General features: G+C 40.8%; 1 protein-coding gene across 3 annotated transcripts in view; it reads right to left on the reverse strand.

The window, feature by feature from the left end:
* ORC4 (origin recognition complex subunit 4) overlaps positions 1-21,916 on the reverse strand; it is a 71,336-nt gene that overhangs the window by 20,356 nt on the left and 29,064 nt on the right. For all 3 annotated transcript variants that reach the window (XM_089679040.1, XM_089679039.1, XM_089679041.1), the window contains exons 7-9: positions 21,297-21,345; positions 18,964-19,115; positions 14,498-14,671 (exon numbers count right to left, since the gene is read on the reverse strand). In XM_089679040.1, coding sequence (XP_089535166.1) covers positions 14,498-14,671; positions 18,964-19,115; positions 21,297-21,345 — 375 coding nt within the window. The remainder of the gene's footprint in view (positions 1-14,497; positions 14,672-18,963; positions 19,116-21,296; positions 21,346-21,916) is intronic.

A 21,916-nucleotide genomic window follows, 5' to 3' on the forward strand; every position in this document is an offset into this window, starting at 1 on the left:
TCTCCCTTCAAAACAATAAATGTATCACAATAAAACCTTCCGATAAAGGAGGGAACGTAGTTATTATGGACAACACTCAGTACAAAACCATGTGCTAAAATATTCTAAAGAATAGACAATGGCATCAACCCATACCATATCCTGGAGTGGAAAAATTAAATCTCAAGTTTTACAAATTAGTTGACATGTCATTGGAGGCTGGTGCTATTCCTTAAGAGCTTTGGTAATGCATCAGAACGCCTCATCCAAGAACTCCCAACTTTTATAGTCTGCTTAAGCTACATAAGAAATCTGCCAATATCACTGGTAGACCCATTGTAACAGGCAAAGGTAGCTTAACAGAATATCTTAGTCCAGTTATGCCTACCTCCAACCTCATCTTAATGCTTTGCAATCCTTTGTGAAAGGCACAATCCATTTTTTTACAACTAATAGGAAATCTAATGGTTTCTGCTGATGATTTTTTAATAACTATCGATGTTGAAGTATTGTATAGTTCAGAGTTGGCTACCATTAAAAAGATACTTACTCAAAGAGGTACTCAGGATTGGCTTTTCAACTATTTCATTCTTTCAGGTCTAGAATTTATCCTCAACCACAACTTTTTCTTATTTGACGGCTCCCACTTTCTCCAGGTACAGGGCGTAGTGATGGGGACATGTTGTACCCCATCCTACTCCAATCTGTACCTGGGGGAGTGGGAGCGGTCTCTCCTCTCGTGAGAGCCTCTCAATGTACACCTGCCATATTTCTACCTAGCAGAGGTACATTGACATTTTTCTTGTGTGGGAGGAGCCAGAGGATTTGCTACTTCAGTAGTTCAAGACTCTAAACAAAAATTATTTGAACCTAAAATTGTCCCACAAATCCAAAATAGTAACCTTTTTGGATACTACTATATCTAAGGAGTCTGATGGATGCCTTATAAGTATTCTGTATCGCAAAAGTACATCTGGCAATACAATCCTCCAGGCAAACAGTTTTCATCCTCAGCCTCATATTAATTCGATTCCATATAGCCAATACCTTAGACTGCGGCGCAATTGCTCCCAGGAATTTACCTTTAAAGTAGAGGCAAATAGTCTGAGAAATAGACTATTACAAAGAGGCTACAGCAAGACATGTCTTCAAAAAGCTTATAATAGGGCCATCAAATCTTCTAGGGATCAACTACTAGGGATCAAAAAGCAAAATCCAATAAAGAAGGACCCACGCAAATTGTTTTACACTATACTAATCACCAATTAAACATTACAAAAATTCTTAAAAAACACTGGTCTTTCTTACCACAAGATCATTCAACTATTAACAAAACACCAGCTATAACATTTAGAAGAGCCACCTCTTTGAGGGACAGATTTGTAAAGAGTGGATTTAGAGGGGACAATCAAGGTGACCCCTGCCACTATCTTGGGACCTTTGCCTGCAGTAGATGTTCCTACCGCCCATACATGTTAGGCAAAAACAATATTGTGCTGCCAAATGGAGAACACCTTCAATTACAATATTTTGCAAACTGCCAGACGAAGGGGGTAGTATACATGCTCACATGTGAATGTGGAGCTATTTATATAGGAAAAATCAGGCAAGAATTTTGACGTCGTATGTACAGACATAGTACAGACATAGTCACAGTATGAAGGTCTGCAATCCAGATCTCCCTGTGGGAAGACATGCACCTCTTTTACTGTGCCTTGAAAAAGTATTCAAATCCCTTGAAATTTTCCACATTTTCCACATTTTGTCATGTTACAACCAAAAACATAAAATTAATTTTATTGGGATTTTATTTGATAGACCAACACAAAGTTGCACATAATTGTGAAGTGGAAGGAAAATGATAAATGGTTTTCAAAATGTTTTACAAAGAAATATCTGAAAACTGTGGTGTGTGTTTGTATTAAGCCCCCCTGAGTCAATACTTTGTAGAACCACCTTTCTCTGCAATTACAGCTGTAAGTCTTCTTGAGTATGTCTCTACCAGCTTTGCACATCTAGAGATTTAAATTTTTGCCCATTCTTCTTTTTGAAATAGCTCAAGCTCTGCCAGATTGGATGCAGAATGGCTGTGAACAGCAATTTTCAAGTCTTGCCACAGATTCTCAATTGGATTTAGGTCTGGACTTTGACTGGGGCCTTCCAACACATGAATATGCATTGATCTAAACCATTCCATTGTAGCTCTGGCTGTTTGTTTACAGTCTTCAATGTCGTTCTTTTTAATGCACACATGCTATGTAAATCATGCAATGTACTGCTCAAACAGATGATACATTATAATGGTATGATGCAAACAATGAAGAACAAAAAGTCTCAGGGGGAGTTTTTTTTTTTGTTTACTGTGGGGGTGGGGGTGATGTGAAGGGCAGTAGAGGACACGGATATGGGGGTAGAGAGGACACTGATATGGGTAGGCCTGGTGCCAGCACGGGGCTGCTTAGGCAGCTGCCTTAGGGCACCAGGGTGGGGGTGGTGGGGGGATGGGGCGTAAAACCCGAATCCCCAGCCACTTGCTGGAAATTCAGATTTTTAAAATGCCTGTCTTCTGACGATCCCCTGTATTTTCCTACTGCAGAAGCTGACAGCCAGCTTCTCCTCCTTTACCTCCCACCAGCATACATTGGTTGCAGTAAATGCCCCCCCTTCCTCGCTGCCCCTCCTGTCCTGGTTCCTCTCTTTTCTGCTGCCTATTTTTTGCCCCCCCCCCACCCCTTGTGCTCCCCTTTTCACCAAAGCCCTCTAACAGGGCTTCTAAAATTAAACTATAAAAATAAATATAAAAACTACTGACACCATCAACTGCCCTCCTGGCACTGTCCACACACTGTTCACTGCCCTGCTGACTGACACGGTCCACTTTGGGGGTAAGTCAAATTTATATTTTTACAGGGACATTTGTTTTATTATATTTATCTAGGTTTGCCTTACTATTTAGTTAGGCCTTGCTAGTTAATTTCTTTAAAAAAAGAAAAAGAAAAAAAAAAAAAAAAAAAAGACAATTTACCCCCTGATTATCTTTGATCTCTTCCATGTTGTTCAGGCAGATCACGTCTTAAAAGGCTGCCTACCCCTGATCTATCAGAACACCCACATGTTCTTAGCTCCTCAGTGTGTAACTTTACATTTATCAATATTTACCCTCATTTTCCACTTAGATGTCCAATTAAATAGTGCATTGATATTGGCTTGCAAGTTGGAGACAACAGCCATGCCATTAAAGAAACTGTGAAGCAGGGTGGAACAGGGGGCCTTGAGATAGTAGATCTGGCCTGTTGGGAAGAGGCCAGTGGTTTTCTTCAAGAAGTCAGTATGTATTTTCCAGGTTCTTCCATGCCAATTCAGTGCCAGAAGAATCATCTTCCTCTCTTGCTCTATTTTGTGGAGCAGGCAAGGCAGAGCGTACAGAGGACAGGAGGCATAGATTAGCCTGAACTGAGTCTAGGTGATAACTAGGGCATCCGGGACCAGAGCTGGAGGATTCCTGGTTTTGGATAAAGAGGTAGTTTGTTGTATTTGGTGGATTGATGACTACATCCAGAGGCCCTCATTTTTCACGTATCGTATTGAAAATATCTGGATGAAGAGACCATTCCCTTTGGTCCAAAGGTGGCAGCTAAGATAATCTGCCTGCCTGTCATCCACTCCTGGGATGTGGACAGCAGGAAATCTCAGGCCAGCAAGTTTCTGTCCACAAGAGGATTTGCTTTGCTTCGTTCGAGGAAGTAAGGCTCTTTGTGCCTCTTTGATGGTACATATAGACTACTGTGGTGGCATTGGCTGACGGTTCTTAAATTGGGTGTCTCTAGAAGGGGGGGGGGGTCTAGTGCTGGAGGGACACACTGATAGCTATTATTTCCAAGATGTTGATGGGGAGTTTTGCTTCTTGATATGTACATATTCTCTGAACTGTAAAGGATTGGAATACCCCTCTCCAACCTCACACATTTGTGTTTGTCTTAGGAACCTTCCAACTGTGGGGAAGGAAGGATTTGCCCACTGTTAAGAATTGAAGTGGTAACCCAGTAGAACAAGGAAGAGGGGGAGAGAGAAGGGGGAGAACAGATCCAGTGAGAAAGCCAGAGGTAACCATTAGATCCAGGACTCTGATGGCAAATCTCACTGTGTTATCTCACTTATTGAGCATGAGCACTTTTCCTGGTAGAAAAGACCTTTGCCTGTGACGCATCCAGGTCCAGACCTAGATAGATAGTCTAGGCACATGGAAGGCTGCAGATTTTTTTTTTAACCACTCAAAAGGTCTGACAAAGCTGAATTGTCTTTTGGACATTCACCGAGCACTTTAAGGGAGATTATGCTTCAGAAGAAGATAGCCAATCACCTGGATGCCCTGAGTTCTGAGAGTGGAAAGCAAGGGTGCCAAGATCTTTGTGAACACCCTGGAAGCAGAGGACAGGCCAAAGGCAAATGCAACAAACTGGTAGTGTTTGCCTGCTACTGCAACCTAAAAACTGCTGATGAGGAGGGCATAGGGAACATGATTGAAATCTTGTAGATCTATGGTTGCCATGTGTTTTCCTCATCTCAGAGAGGCAATTAGTGACCCTGCAGATTCCATTTGAAACTTTGGAATGTAAAAGAATGGGATAACTCCATTGGACTTTGGTACTGTGAACAGGTTTGAGTAGAATTCCTCAAACTTGTCTCTTGGTGGTACTGGTACAATGGCTTCCTGGGATAAGAGGTGGTTAAGGGCATTCAGAAAATCGGACTGTGTGTGTTTGGATGAAATGAGGGAAGAACAGAATGAAACAGTAGAGTTTTGAACTAATTCTCGTATCCTTTTGAAACCACTAATTGAACCCACAGGTCTGGGACATCCGTGACCCAAAAGAGATGCAAACTGCAACTGCTTCTTCATTGTGCAGAGGGGTTTGGGGAGGGTATGGTTGCCTTTTTTGGCCAAGCATTGTGCCTAAGAGAAGGGCTGAACTTACATTTTGAAGTTGAAGCCTGGGAAGAGCGTGACGGAGCGCTACATTAAGAAAGCTAGAAGTTAATTTGGGGGGGGGGGGGGGGAATAGGGCTTGGCACCTTTGGCAACTCTGAGGAAGCAAAACTATCCCACCTGTGTCCTCTTTTATGAATTGGTCAAGTGCTTCACCAAATAGGCATCTTATTTGAAAAGGCATATGTGTGAGGTAGCTCTTACTGGCAGCTTTTGCTGTCCAAGCCTTTAGCTAGAGGATTCTGTGCATATGAACAGAGGTTAGAGCCATTTTGGATATCTCTCTCATGGTGTGATTCAGGGCATCTACACAAAAGAAGAACAGAGAGAAGCTGTTGTAATTGCTCTATGACCCACCACACAATCCTGAAAAGCAGGGTCATGCTGGTTGTTCATTGTTCTAGTCCAGTTAGCTGTGGTCTGACATACAGAAATAGCAACAAGAGCTGGAAGGGCTGGGCCTGCCAGGTTGAAGAGCGCTTTCAAGAGTGTCTTGTATTTCCAGAAAACTCTTTAAAAGATGGAACAGTGAGATATTTGTTTAGGACAGAGATGGCAGGGTCAACAGCAGGAATAGCCCACTTGTTTGTGATCACTTTCCCCAGTGGGAAGAGTTCAGCTAATGCAGCCATAGATGGGACGTTTATCGGCCATTTTTTTGTCTGATAAACGAAACATCGTTTGTTTGTTAAACCGACATATCCACCAATGATTACGAAAATCGGCCGACCAAGTCATAAAAATCATGACATATAAAAGGAAATTATGTCATTTTTTTTACCTTTCAGACCCTCCCCCACTATACAGAGAGCCTGACGGAACGAATATCACAATCGTTTTGTACACACGAAAAATCTGTACATCTTGTAAGAAAATGCCTGGCAACATCTCAAAAAGAAAAATTGCAAATGCATGTGCTGTACATCACACACAGGAAGCTGTACATTTATTCACACACAGGAAGCCATCTAATAATGTTTTGTTGACATTAAACAGCTTTGAATTTTGTCTCGGAAAATAATTTTCGTACAGGCGAAACTTTTCCTTCCAGGTCACGGCTCATGCGCATATTCCTCTCGTAAAAACGAACAATTTCACCATCAGTGCCACGAAAATCAGTCGTTTTCCAACATGACTGATAATCCAAGAGAGGACAAATCGCGAAAACGGCCGACAATATTAAACACACAAAAAGTGCGAAAATCGGCTGATTATTCTTTCGGCCGAAGAATCGGCCGATTTTCGACCCATTTATGGCCGGCATAAGAGTAAAAATCCTTTCAGGTGTGACCCCCATTGTCTTAGATCATTGTAAGTCTCTTGTGCACAAAGTGGCCTGGGGAGACTGAGGGAGTCAATCTGAACAATGCCAGGGCTTTATCAGACAATGAGCTTTGCAACATTCGCATGCATGTTGCCTTGAAGCTCCCTCTTCAATATAGTGACAGTCCAGGGGACATTTATCTACTGCAGCTTCCACCAACATTACCTTTAACATCCTCTTCATTCCTTTCTGATTCAGCGTCCTCTAGGACAGGGGTGTCAAACTGGCGGCCCTCCAGCTGTTGCTAAACGACAAGCCCCATTATGCCTCTGCCTTTGGGAGTCACGCTTGTAACTGTCAGCCTTGCAAAGCCTCATGGGACTTGTAGTTTGGCAACAGCTGGAGGGCCGCCAGTTTGACACCCCTGCTCTAGGACCAGTTTATCAGGGTTCAAATCCGCTCAAGAAATGACAATGGGAGAAGAGGTGGGCTGTTTTTGAGCTCTGGATACAGAGGATGTAATCTGTCCAAAGAATCAAATTTTGATACCAGTATTAAGACCAATTCCTAGCCCAGTGCAAGGGATACATCATCACATTGAGGCAGAATGTTGCACAGGCTCTTGGCAGAGCAACAGCCTGTGCAACATGTTTGCTTGCTGTTCAGAGTTGGCTCCCTTTCACCTGGTCTCCATCAAAACTACAAGTGAGGGTATTTCCCTGTGGGGTACTCACAGAGCAGGGTGGATAAAAATCAATGATTTTTAAAAAAAATAAAAAATAAAAAAAAAAAAAAAAAAAAAAAAATCAGATTTTTTTTATTTAAATCGGATTTTTTTTAATAAAATGCTTTTTGAGGAAAATATATTACCATCCAAAGGTTATTCCATCATGAAATAAAGATTAGATTTTTAATTCTGTAGAATAAGGCTGTATATGTTTAATTGTTTTGGTAAATAAATTCCATGAATCCATTCACAATTTCATGCTCTTCCAGAGGTTTTTGTAAGATTATTGGGCAGTTTCTCTGCCTACAAGATATTATCACAGATGCTCGGTTTACTTTTGCAGTTCTCAAAACTGAATTTGACTCAGCGGAGATCACATGCCTCTTCTTCACAGCAAAAATGTTATAACATGAACAGAGTTAAGAAAAAGACCTTCATCCTAACTTCTACAAACCTATGAATACAGAATCAACCCCTTCAGTGCTAAGTTTCAAGAGGTTCAGTGAATAGAATAGAAACAATATTTTTCTGATTGTTTGGAGTGGAATAGATCTGCACTAGAAGAAAGTGAAACTAAGTGTGAGGAGGAGGGGCTGACAGTCTAAGTTTCTTAAAATATATATATTTTGTTTAGCCAAATTAGTTAACAAACATGGATGTTTAAGCAAATCACATATGCTGGAATGTTATTGTTTCAGTTGAATAAATCTATTTACATTGTTATTATTAAGGTAATGATTATTTTTCTCCTTCCTAAGTACAACAGAAAAGTTGTCCAAATATGAATGATTAACCTATTAAACTGGGGATAAAAAAACTAATATGAAGAGTTGTTATTCTAAAAATCTTCATCTACTTGCATATTAAAGTTATACCAGCAAGAATTAGTCTTTATGTAGAAAACTAGGATTTAAATCAAGCCTTACTGACTAGGGATTTAAATCAAATCCACCCTGTCACAGAGTAGAACTCGGGAGATAGGATAGGCGAGTCCGGTAGAAGTAACCTGTAACCCAGGTGTAGACTGTCCTGCAATGAATCCTTGTGAAGAAAGGGTGGGAGGAAGCACCTGAATACTTTATAAAGACTCTAGGCAGAAGTGGCATTAAAGTCTGAAAAGCTCACTGTGAAGTAAATACATCCCAAACATAGCCACATTTACACAGTAAATGGTCAGAGATACAGGGTGTCCCTGTCTTACCTGCTCACAATACTGTACTTTATATATAGTCCAGGCTTCCACCATCGGTGGGTATACCCTCAAGGGGGTTTTCAAGGATTGGATTCCACAGCAATGGAACATGACCCTGACATGTATAGCACCCTGCGGCTAACAACAAGTTTTACAAAGTGTCAAGGTGAGAACCCCTGCAAGATCCAGTGTCCAAAGCAATAATACAGGCAGATAGACTGCTTCTGTGTAGACATTAGAACACAGTGATGTTGTCTGACAAATTCTTAAAGTGTTACTAAACCCAGGACCCTGCATTCACTCTATCTGGTCTCCCACAGTACAGAGATGTGCAATTATTTTAGTAAATATAAACTGCTAAATACTTTTTTTCATCAGAAGTTAGAGCAGTCTTGTGGCTTCTATCAGTGTTCAGCCAAGCACTAGCTAAAGCTTGTAGGAGTTTTCTTTCTGCTCTAGGAGGATGCAAAACCCCTGACATCTGTGATGATTGGCCCTGTGCTGATCACATGAATTTAGAATGAAAAAAAAAAAAAAAAAAACTTCTTTAGCAATACATACCAAACTGAGCATGCGTAAAATGCCTACCGTTCAGTCTGTCTTATCAGGAAATAAGAGGTGGTCGCTTAAACAAGAGGAGGAACAGAGCAATCAGGAACAAACGGCCTATTTACACAATGCAGGGGTTTAACCCCTTAGGTTCCACAGTGAGTATAACAAGCATGCTTTACTACATATACAGACTGATTTTACTGTTGTGGGTTTAGTAACACTTTAAGCAAATAACAAAAGAAAAATAATAAAACAAGTCAAGTAGATTTATCTGGGAAGGAGATGATGTCCAATGCCTACAGATAACAGCAAAAAGCTGAGGACTCATGGAGTGAGGTAGGGATATAGTGGAGGCACCTTAGGCATGTCCTCAAAAGTATATAATATACAGTACTGCAAACACAGTTGAGTAGCATGGAGGATAACATATGTAGTCCAATGCATACAGCCAAGCAGGAAAAATATAAAAATGTACAGCGCAGTGCACACATCTGGGTAGTGCAAAGTATATATCATGCAGCCCAATGCATTTAGTCATGCTCTGTGAAGTATAAAATGTATAGCCCAATTTATACAGCCCTGGCCAAATGTTTTGAGAATGACACAAATATTAATTTGCCTGCAAGGAAATGTGCAGTCATCATTGCTTTGCACAAAAAAGGATTCGCAGGCAAGGATATTGCTGCTACTAAGATTGCACCATTTATCGGATCATCAAGAACTTCAAAGAGAGGTTTAATTGTTGTGAAGAAGGCTTCAGGGCATCTGAGAAAGTCCAGCAAGAACCAGGACTGTCTCAAAGTTGATTCATCGGTGTGATCTGGGCACCACCAGTACAGAGCTTGTTCAAGAACGGCAACAGGCGGGTGTGAGTGCATCTACATGCAAAGTGAGGCGAAGACATTTGGAGGATGTCCTGGTGTCAAGAAGGGCAGCAAAGAAGTCACATCTCTCCAGGAAAAACATCATCAGGGACAGACTGATATTCTGCAAAAGGTACAGGGATTGGACTGCTGAGGACTGGGGTAAAGTCATTTTTTCTGATGAATCCCCTTTCCAATTGTTTGGAGAAACCAGAAAAAACCTTGTCTGGAGAAGAAAAGGTGAACGCTACCATCAGTCCCGTGTCATGCCAACAGTAAGGCATCCTGAGACCATTCATGTGTGGGTTTGCGTCTCATCTCAAATTTTGCCTAAGAACACAGCCATGAATAAAGAATGGTACAAAAACATCCTCCAAAAGCAACTTGTCCTGACCAACCAAGAACAGTTTGGTGACAAACAATGCCTTTTCCAGCATGATGGAGGACCTTGCCATAAGGCAAAAGTGACACTAAGGGGTTTATTTACTAAAGCTGGAGAGTCCAAAAGCAGACTCCCTTCTGCACAGAAACCAATCAGCTTCTAACCTCAGCTTGTTCAATGAAGCTTTGGCAATGAAACCTGGAAGCTGATTGGTTTCTATGCAGAAGTGAGTCTGATTTTGCACTCTCCAGCTTTAGTAAATAAACCCCTAAGTGGCTTGGAAAACAAAACATTGAAATTTTGGGTCCAAGGTCAGCAAACTCCCCAGACCTTACTCCCATTAAGAACTGGCCAATCTTCAAGAGGAGGGTGAACAAAAAAATAACAAAAATACCCACAAATTCTGACAAACTCCAAGCATTGATTATGCAAGAATGGGCTGCCATCAGTAAGGATGTGCCCCAGAAGTTGATTGAGAACATGCCAGGGCGAATTGCAGGGGTCTTGAAAAGAAGGGTCAACACTGCAAATAATGACTTTTTGTATAAACTTAATGTAGTTGTCAATAAAAGCCTTTGACAATTATGAAATGATTGTAATTATACTGTAGTAACATCTGACAAAAAGATCTGAAAACAATGAAGCAGCAGACTTTGTGAAAATTAATATTTGTGTAATTCTCAAAACTTCTGGATAGGGCTGTACGGTCAAGTGGTGCAGAATATATATTTAACAGTCCAGCACATACAGTGCTGTGAAAAAGAAGTATCTGGCCCTTTCCTGATTTTTTTTTTTGCATATGTCACAATTAAAAGATTCAGATCATAAAACAACTTTTAATATTTACACAAAGATAACCCAATTAAATACAAATTGCAAATGATGCATTAAAAATTTCCACGGTGCCGTACCACCGGCTGGAACATGGTGATGTCATATAGGACTCTGGAGTCTTCTGTGACATCACCATGTTCCGACCGGTGGTATGACACCGCGGGAATTTTGAATTTGTATACTACCTTTATGCACCTTATCTATGTAAGTGCAATATTTTACTGAATAAAATTTTGAGTTTTATCGGGTTGCACTATGAAGTCTTTTCTGTTTTAATCCCTCTTTACATTGTATGGAGAGTGGTTCGATGTAAGAAATTTGTTTGGGTGAGCCCACAGCCGTCCATCCATCTCCTTGGATATTGCTAGCATGGGTGTCAGTGTGGAATCTGAACACCGTCTGCTCATTTGATCTCTTGATTGGAGATCAATGTGTCTGGTAAAAGGCTGATCTGTCTGTTGTGGCGAGCACTTACGGACACCATAGCACTTTGTTGGATTGGATTTTTTTCAGCACACAGCACTTTCACATTGGATTTGGGACTTTTTGATAATTTAGATCATGCACATGGACTATTAAGCACTTTAGATGCATTTTATTTGCACATTTTGTAAATGCACATTTATGGTCTGTTTTTGGTATTTTGTGCTTAGTTCTTGTTTTAGATAGGTTTGTTGTACAGAGCACTCATTTATATTTTATTTTTTTGTTCAGGCAGTCATTGCCAGTAAAGGACTCTCAACAAAATATTAACATTTTAGGTTATATTCATTTGTCGAATTATATCTGAGCTCCTGAAAATGGAGGGTCTGTGTATAAAAATGGTTGCAGTTCCTAAAATTTGTACATGATATTTATGTTCAACATCTTGAATTAAAACTGAAAGTCTGCACTTCAAATTAATTTGGATTGTTTTTGTTTTAATTTATTCTGGTGGCATACAGAGCCAAAAGTATGAAAATTGTGCCTGTGTCTAAATATATATGGACCTGTGTGTATCTCTATCTCTATATCTATCTACAGTCAGGTCCATAAATATTGGGACATTGACACAATTCTAACATTTTTGGCTCTATACACCACCACAATGGATTTGAAATGAAACAAACTAGATGTGCTTTAACTGCAGACTGTCAGCTTTCATTTGAGGGTATTTACATCCAAATCAGGTGAACAGTGTAGGAATTACAACAGTTTGCATATGTGCCTCCCACTTGTTAAGGGACCAAAAGTAATGGGACAATTGGCTTCTCAGCTGTTCCATGGCCAGGTGTGTGTTATTCCCTCATTAGCCCAATTACAATGAGCAGATAAAAGGTCCAGAGTTCATTTCAAGTGTGCTATTTGCAATTGGAATCTGTTGCTGTCAACTCTCAAGATGAGATCCAAAGAGCTGTCACTATCAGTGAAGCAAGCCATCATTAGGCTGAAAAACAAAACAAACCCATCAGAGAGATAGCAAAAACATTAGGCGTGGCTAAAACAACTGTTTGGAACATTCTTAAAAAGAAGGAACGCACCAGTGAGCTCAGCAACACCAAAAGACCCGGAAGACCACGGAAAACAACTGTGGTGGATGACCGAAGAATTCTTTCCCTGGTGAAGAAAACACCCCTCACAACAGTTGGCCAGATCAAGAACACTCTCCAGGAGGTAGGTGTATGTGTGTCAAAGTCAACAATCAAGAGAAGACTTCACCAGAGTGAATACAGAGGGTTCACCACAAGATGTAAACCATTGGTGAGCCTCAAAAACAGGAAGGCCAGATTTGAGTTTGCCAAACGACATCTAAAAAAACCTTCACAGTTCTGGAACAACATCCTATGGACAGATGAGACCAAGATCAACTTGTACCACAGTGATGGGAAGAGAAGAGTATGGAGAAGGAAAGGAACTGCTCATGATCCTAAGCATACCACCTCATCAGTGAAGCATGGTGGTGGTAGTGTCATGGCGTGGGCATATATGGCTGCCAATGGAACTGGTTCTCTTGTATTTATTGATTATGTGACTGCTGACAAAAGCAGCCGGATGAATTCTGAAGTGTTTCGGGCAATATTATCTGCTCATATTCAGCCAAATGCTTCACAACTCATTGGACGCCGCTTCACAGTGCAGATGGACAATGACCCAAAGCATACTGCAAAAGCTGCCAAAGAGTTTAAGGGAAAGAAGTGGAATGTTATGCAATGACCAAGTCAATCACCTGACCTGAATCCGATTGAGCATGCATTTCACTTGCTGAAGACAAAACTGAAGGGAAAATGCCCCAAGAACAAGCAGGAACTGAAGACAGTTGCAGTAGAGGCCTGGCAGAGCATCACCAGGGATGAAACCCAGCGTCTGGTGATGTCTATGCGTTCCAGACTTCAGGCTGTAATTGACTACAAAGGATTTGCAACCAAGTATTAAAAAGTGAAAGTTTGATTTATGATTATTATTCTGTCCCATTACTTTTGGTCCCTTAACAAGTGGGAGGCACATATGCAAACTGTTGTAATTCCTACACAGTTCACCTGATTTGGATGTAAATACCCTCAAATTAAAGCTGACTGTCTGCAGTTGAAGCACATCTTGTTTGTTTCATTTCAAATCCATTGTGGTGGTGTATAGAGCTAAAAATGTTAGAATTGTGTCGATGTCCCAATATTTATGGACCTGACTGTATATCAGGAAGGGAGGCAAATACATTTTCACCGCACTGTACAGCCAAGCAGAGTATATAAATGTATTGAAAACTGCCCAGTAAATGCTTAATTTACATATATTCTAAGAGCCACAGTAAAGGATTAATATACATTAAAGAAGCTCATTAAGACAGTTGATGAACAATGGCTGGAAGGGGGCACATTAAAACAGTCCTTGTATCACAGCTCTGGATATAGTATATGCTGCTGTGTCCATGGTGCTAGATATAATGTGCGCTCGTGTGGATAGATAAGCTCTTCTGAAGCAAAAGAAGGTTAAAACTCAACTGAACCTTTAGATCAGCTAAACACATCAGGTGCATCAAAACAAAAGTTGGCTTTCTTTTTAAGCAGCCACATTCAGAGTAGAAAAGCATTTCCCCTGCCAGCGGCTGCAGAGTGGAACCCTGCTCTCAGTGTGGAAGCAGTGGCCTCATTACAGAGGTTCGACTCACCCCCTACTGAGTCAGATCTATAAAAACTTGTGCTGCCTACTGATTAGAGAACTGTGGCTCAGATTCAGCAGGAATATCAGAACTCTACAAGGATATCACTTGTTCCCCAGAGACAGCAAGGGTCCTAGTCAGCAGCATGCTGCCTGGACACAGGCTTTTCAGTTTCCTGTACTTGGAATAATACATTTAGCCTATTTAAAATGAAAGTTTTATTTGGACTTTAAAATATACTCAGTAAAAGCTGTGAAATATGCTGCCATTCTCTAAATACTGCAAATAGCCATAGAGTACAATATGGTAATATACAGTATCTCCAGAAGTGAGTACACACCTCACATGTTTGTAAATATTTTATGCTATCTTTTCATGTGACAACACTGAAGAAATGACACATTGCTACAATGTGAGGTAGTCAGTGTCCAGCTTGTATAACAGTGCTATGAGGGGTGTACTCACTGCTGTGAGATCCTGTAGGGAACAAAAGGAGGAGATTACCAATGAGTGGAGTTCTGAAATACAATATGAATACCATAATCTATGGTAATGACTGTGCCCACCTGTGTTAACTCTATTACCTGAATATTTGCACTCCATTGCTCAGCAAAGGTCATATCTGGAAATCCAGAAGGTAGAGAAAGAAGCTCCTTAAACATATCCCGGTATTCAGAGAAGCTGAATGAGTTCAACAGATGGATTTGTCTGTGGGAGAAGCGAGATTTGACCCTTTTTTCCAGAAGCTCCATGACATCCTGTAACAGAGAAGGTTGCTAAACCGATGAACATGAGGGAAACCAGGAAAGTCAGGTAGATAATACAACAAAGAAGAGATCTAGAACATCAAAATCAATGCCAATGGGATTTTCCACCTCCAATAAGTGGAATAGTACCAATGTGCAGATGCCAGCTGGCCAAAATAATATTGAAGCTGCTTCTCAATGATAGACAGGGAGACTTTCGTCCTGAAGCACCACCAGTATGTCGGCAAGATTTCCATGCCTGAAAACTCCTTTAAAGCAGCACTTAACTGCTTTGAATATTACAAACATAAAAGCATTTTTAGCTTGTAGTGCTCAAATATAAACAAATCCCCTAAGCATTTCTAGCTGGGACTATCTTGAGTAAGGGTAGATGATTCATGTAGCATTAACGTTCTGAGATCCATCTGCCCTTAGCTCAGGCATGCAGGGGTGCTTAGCTGGGAAAGCCCCTTCTCCAGATGGAAGGGAAAAAATGACCACGAAGACTCCTCGGATATAGGACATCAAGTTAGCTTAGAACATACCAGGAAGCAACTTAAGAAATGAGGGGAAAAAAAGCTTAAAATAGGCAAAGTGAAAAAATATAATATACCTTCCTATCGATTTAATGAGGCTTGAAGCATAAGCAAGTTAAAGTGCTTCTAAAGACAAAAAAGGTTTTCACCTTAATGCATTCTGTGCATTAAGGTAAAACAACTTTCAACAGCACCTCCTCTATAATTACTGACCTCGATCTGACATTTACGGCGATCCCTCACATGCGTGCTGCAAACTATTTACATACCGACAAGAAACAGACACTTGCATTTGCCTTTGCATGCGAGCACGGGGAAGTGGGGATTTGGCTGATTTTTTTTTATGATTTATTTTGCTTATTTTTACACTGTCCCTTTAATTTTTTTTTTTTAGCACTTTTATTGTTAATCACAGGGAATGTAAATATCCCCTGTGATAGCAATAGGGAGTGACAGGTAGGATTTCTGAGAAATATGGGGTTTATTAGACTCTAGATCTCTTCTCTGATGTTAAAGCATCAGATCACACCAAGATCAGTGTGATCAGATGCTTTACCAAATGTAAAAATGTCGCTGTTTACATCCGGTAAAACTAATTATGAAATGCTTGTTGCTTACAGTTTCTTAGATCGTAGAGATGATTGGAGCCATTTCAGTCTCTGATCACCTTTATGGTCAGCCGGCAGATTTGCCGGCTGCATTCTCGGGTTCCCTGGTGGAACAGGAGAACCCCAAAAAACGTGGAATGTGGTGGTGGTGGGGCCTCCCTCCTGCCGCCTTCCACGGTTTTCTTGGGTTCTCCTGTCCCACCAGGAACCCGAGAATGCAGCTGGCGGTGCTGCCGGCTGACCATAAAGCTGATCAGAGACCAAAATGGCTGGGGTGATCAAAGGGTTAAATGTGCCAATCTAACATGTGTGTGTAAAATGTAGTGCTTTTACTCACAGCGTGATGTTCTCTCATCTCTCCCTGGCCTGACGGGACACACTCGGAAGAAGAAAGCAACGTAAGGGTATGCCGCTTTGCCCAAAGCCATTGCTTGCCCGCAGATTGTAGGCAGTGATTGGTAAGTAGTTAAATAAAATATTGAGAATTTTTTTTTTTTTTTATTAAAAAGTTTTTAAAGTTTTTTTTTTTTTTAAACATTTTTCATTTTTTTTTTTAAACAATTAAAATAAATAAATAATACTATCATCATTACCATAGTAACATTATACTACTTGGAGGGTGATCAGGGATTTTTTTTTTTTTTTTTACACTTTGCATTGCTGGAGCAATGAAGATTATTGCTCATGCAATGCTTGCTTTGAACCGTCATGAATGGGTTAAGTTCATGACAGTTCAAAACACTAGTGATCTGTGATTGGCTACAGCTAATCCCATAGTACAGGGTGCTGGGATTGGCCTATGTACCACGTGAGTGCTATGGACTAATGGCAGTTCATCAGGAAAAGAAGCAAAGCTGTTAAGAATCAAACTGATTCATAACCGCTTTGTTAACAACGTAGTCAAGTGATTGCATAGCGATCACATGATCCCCAGTCCTGATTACCGGGATCCACATTACGCTGTGTCCGTCTGAGCGGGCATGCGTTGCCTCCCCTGTGGTAGCACAGCCAGAGCGACGTACCAGTATGTCGCTCTACCTGTAGCTGCCACCTATACACAGTACAAGTACTGTGGGCGGTGGGCAAGTGGTTAAGAAAAAAAAAGTAAACAAAAAAAATTTCACTTCACGTGGGTAGGAGGGGTGGAAAGGTGAGAGGAGGGAACTTCACAATAAGGGTGAAGTTCTGCTTTAAACTTCCCTGGCGGTATGATTATGTCAGGAATATTGTACCAAAAGCGGTACCATTTTTTTGCATGGAAATTTGGTGTTATGTATTGTAGGCCTGCAATTCTTAGTAATTACTTACTTAATAAATACTCATAAAAAATAATAATATAGTAATAATAAATTTAATTCAATAATATAATCAAACCAAAAACACTGAAATTTGAAATAGAGCGCCAACTTCGCAAATCACTGAGCAAAGTTGCAAAATCGTTTTCAGTGTCTGATGACGAATTTCCCCACGAATCATTATCACTCAATTCTGCAAGTGGTTCTGATTTACTATCGCTGTTCTCTAGCTGGTCTAAAACCACTTTTGACCTAAAGGGACGCTTTTTGGACACCGTGGACTTTTTTAAGTTTCCAGGCAGAAAGAACAGTCAAAATGCAGGCAGGGCGCAGGACAAAGCAGTAGGGACAAAATATATGTGAAATGCTTTGATACAGGAATGTTTTGCTATGAAATAATTGTTTTAAAAAAAATTTCATTTTTTTTAAATTTTCAAATTTGCCGCCATACGTCCCGACGTCACAGGGACCGAACACGGAAGCCAGATGCCGGCATCGGCCAGAGGAGATGGCCGGGGACGCTGCAGGGGACACATCACAGGAGCAAAGGACAAAGTAAGCGCTGTAGGGAATCCCTGTGCAACACCGCATGGTAAGCCCGAGTGTAGTTCGGGGTTACCGCTTTTGGTACTGAAACTTTACCCCGAGCTACACTCGGGAATACCGCCAAGGAGGTTAAACACTTAATCCTCAATCCAGCAGCTTTTCTCCCCTCTCTCACAGGTTTGGCTGAGAGCAGCATTGGTGTGTTATGTGGACAGTCAGATGTGGAAGAGCAGAGTTCCATCGGGGGACCACAGAAGAGGACGGTTCAGGTCCGCTCTGTGCAATTCTACTACACAGAGCAGGTAAGTATGACATGTTTGTCAAAAATTGTTACCTAAATTTCGGAGATTTGTTTCCCTCCTCCTTCTACCAAACCCTGCACCCTGCCTGGCAAATATAACAAACAGCAAAAGGACCAGCCATGCTGCAGCATTCCTTACCCAATAGGGTAGGCTGCTCTGCTCAACAGATTCTAGCATTTATGATAATACAGATATAGCACTATGGGTCGCGGGAGAACAAAAGTAAATGTACTCCTGTGACCCACAAGAGAAACATAGCCTAAAAAGCTTTGGCAATACTTCCCTTTTAAAGTTCCCCAATATGTAAAAGATCTCAACCCCTTTTTTGGTAACTCAAGCAACATTATAATCTCTCCTACTTCTCTTGTGGGTCACAAAAGTACATTTTTGTTTTCCTGTGACCCAGAGTCAGTTAATGGGCTAGGGCTAGTGACCGACTCCCTGCTCTCTGCTTGAAACAGACCGGAAGCTGAACGATCAGTGGTCGTGATTGCGTAGTTCTCGAATTTAGAGTCAGCGCGAGACAGCTTCAGTTTCATGCAGCTGCTGCAGCAAGGAGGCGAGTATGTAGGTTGGTAAAAGCCCTTAAATCTCCTTTAAGATATCCATGAACTAACATACTGATGCAAATTGCAATGTAATATAGTTGTATAATAGTCTGCTAAATAACCAACGAGTGTACACAACTAAGGGTGTAAAGGTTTTCTCCCTTTCCTTATACAGTGCTGTATAATAATCCATATCAATAATAATTGGATTTCTGATTGATAGTTATGGGTCAAATCCCTTGTTCTGTCTCCATAAATAAAAGCCTCTGACTTGCAAAAGACAGTACTGCATGTCAGAAGGCCACAGTGACATGAAAGGCTTGCTGCTGCAATGGCTGGCAGGAAAAAAAAATAGTTTGACAAGTGTTTTTCACTTTGGATAAGATATTATTGTAGCACAGTTAATACAACATGGAGGTTCAAAGGTTTAGTGAAAGCAGAGGCATTCAAGAACCGAAAACATACTCACCAACCGACAAGTGAGTCCGATGACTGTGATTGGAGTCTGGGCTGATTGTGCGATATCAAAAAGATTATACAGCAACGTCTGGTTCTTATGGTGAGCAAACAGATCAAACTCATCCAGGATAAAGAGGACAGGACAGCTACTGGTGCGGTCACCTGAATACAGGATCCTATTGTTAGAACGTTTCCCACCAGTTACCTTGCAATAACTTAAAGAAAAGATCTCTTACACAAAATAAAATTCTATATAACTATAAAAAAAATGCTAAACAAGCCTTCTTTCAATGTAATGTTCTATTAAAAAAAAAAAAAAAAAATTTCCATTTCAATCTGCAGTCAGCAATAATTTTCTAAAGCTGCAAAAATTTAAATGTCACTCTCCATGGCAACACTTGGGTCATTCTATACTCTATTTGATTAAACTCAGAACTCATTTTCTGCTTGTAGGATTGGCTCTCTGCTTTTCCTATCTGTCTATTTTCATGCAGAAAAAGGACAAGTGTGAAAAGGCCCTAAATGTCTGCTAAAATCCTTGCAATGAATATAACTGGCCACGAGCCAGCAAAGTTGGAGTTCCAGTTCAAAGGTATGCCAGCTCAAAGGCAAGAAAGAAAAAAGCAAATCACTAAAGCCCAATTGAACTTTCAGTTTAAATCAGCCAAATACATGCAAGCTGCATAAGAACAAAGTGCACAGTGTAGAAAAGCTTGTCCCCTGTCAGCATGCAATAAAGAAGGGCCTTTGATTTATGTGTGGAAGCAGAGGTCTCTCTGCAGAGATATGACACACCCCCTGCAAAGTTATAGCAAACGGCAAAGTTTGTGTTCTTTGTTGATTTGGAGAAGTCTAGATCTGACTCAGCAGGGAGCATGTTGGATGTCTGCAGAGGGACCACTCTTTGCACACAGAGCGCAAGGGTCGCAGCATGTTATAGTAGTAACACACCAGTGATGTTTTCTGCAGCGTTTTCATTTACATTCTACCTACTAGGACATGCTCAGGGTAGGTACATTCTAGGCATGCCCCTGGCAATAACTGTCACAGCTACCAGTGTGCTTAAGTCAGCTCTGAAATGAACTTTGAAGTTCTAAAATAACTGGTGCCATTGCTGGTCACATGTGCTGCACAATAGCAACTGCAGACCTAAATATAGGCAAAAATTGCAGTCCATGGCCGCAAAGGAATAGGAATTTAGTTCCTCTTTAAACTGAATGTTTAGCTGCCCCAATCCCATTGCAATTTCTGAGAAAAAAAAACAATTCTACCGACTTGGGACCTTCTGTGCCGCCCCCCCCCCCCCTCAAAACAAACCAAATTAAAACAAATCACACTAGAACAGAGTGTTTCACTGCAAACATTTGCAAATATATGTGGAAGCCGCAATGTCCACATCAAGGCTCCTCTGTATACTGCAGTCCTCATATATTTTCAAATGTGTGCAGTGAAACCCTCTACTTTAACATGAATTGTTAAACAGGGTCAATCTGGCTTGTTTGCAGGCTAGCTGGTAAGTGTGCTGGGGAACTTTTGTTGGTTTGTGATGTGCATGGCACTTCCATGTGTACCTTACTACTTACCGTAAGGCTAGTTATAAATTGGGATGGTTGCCATATTTTTGTATAGCTTGCTGGCAATCACAGCCTGTGAGAATAGAGCGGGGGCAGGGCAAAGTCGCACTGTGTGTGTGTCGACAGAGCGCGGCTCGGAAGCGAGTCCGCACAAGTGACCCCATGGCAAGCGGCTTGCTATGGGGGCACTCAGAGCCAGACTACCAGTGGGGGACCCCAGAAGAGGAGGATCAGAGCTGCTCTGTGCAAAACCATTGCACAGAACAGGCAAGTGTATTTATTAAAAAAAAAAAAAAGAAAAAAAAAAAAAAAACACACTTTACCATCACTTTAAGAGTTTAATTGGTCAATTTAAAGAATATTATAAACAAGCATGCAATATAAGGAAATCCTGTTGGCCTAGACGTGTTAGCACAGGGACCAAGGAATTGGTTAAACAAAATCTTACTTACATGCATTGATCCTGCAAGTGTGACTGAGCTTTCTCTGACTGAACTCAAGACTCTCTTTGAAGTGGACCTTTTTCCACAATATAATTAATCATTTTAAAGTTACACTGTACTGCCCAATACTGTATACAAGTGTACAGTGCTCTGCCCCATCAAGTCAGCTACATCACTTATTCACTGCTGAGATTGGGGGGGGGGGGGTTGAACCTTTTTCTTTGATCAGACATCAGATATTACTCTAATAAGAGGAAGATGCTCTGTGCATTAGAATAGCTCAAACTCACACAAGCAGTCTCCCTGTCAAAGAGATACTAGATTACCTGTTTTTAAAGCTTCTAGAAGGAAAGACAGGTTTTCTGAAAAGCTGCCCTGTGAAAAAAAAAAATTAAAATCTGAGCACAATATACAAACCATTAAACACCAGTAAGCTAAATATTTGAATATTACTGAAACAAGTAACATTTATGCAACTGGATCTTTACTTTTCTTCTGCCTTTCTACTGGCATCGTAATGTTTTGAGCAGTCTTGATGCCCCCCCAAAAAAAGGGTTGGGGATGATGGGGGGTGAAATTTAGATTGGAAAAAAACAAAACTATTTTAGTTGTTTAGGTTTCTGGATCTGATTGATTTGGCATAGGCATTTTATAGTGAAGCCAACTTCGGTTTATATATTTCACATATACGTTTGTCCATGTTCATTCATGTTAATAATGCATCTCTAAAGCCAAAACTATTTTTTAGTTTTAGATATTGTACAGAATGGTTATTATCCATCAGTTTTTTCCCCATCTATGTCCCATTCGGGATATTTTCCTACAATTCCGGTCTTTGATATGCAGCATGAAATATAGGGAAATCTCTCTAAAGTGAAGGAAGTCCATCCTTAGACAGGTGTCAGCAGAACTATGCCCCCCCCCCTCCATTGGAGGTCTCCCCTCT

Source organism: Staurois parvus, unplaced genomic scaffold (genome assembly GCF_062004578.1).
Source record: "Staurois parvus isolate SC_StPar_1 unplaced genomic scaffold, SC_StPar_1.0 ptg000216l, whole genome shotgun sequence".
Classification (NCBI taxonomy): Eukaryota; Metazoa; Chordata; class Amphibia; order Anura; family Ranidae; genus Staurois; species Staurois parvus.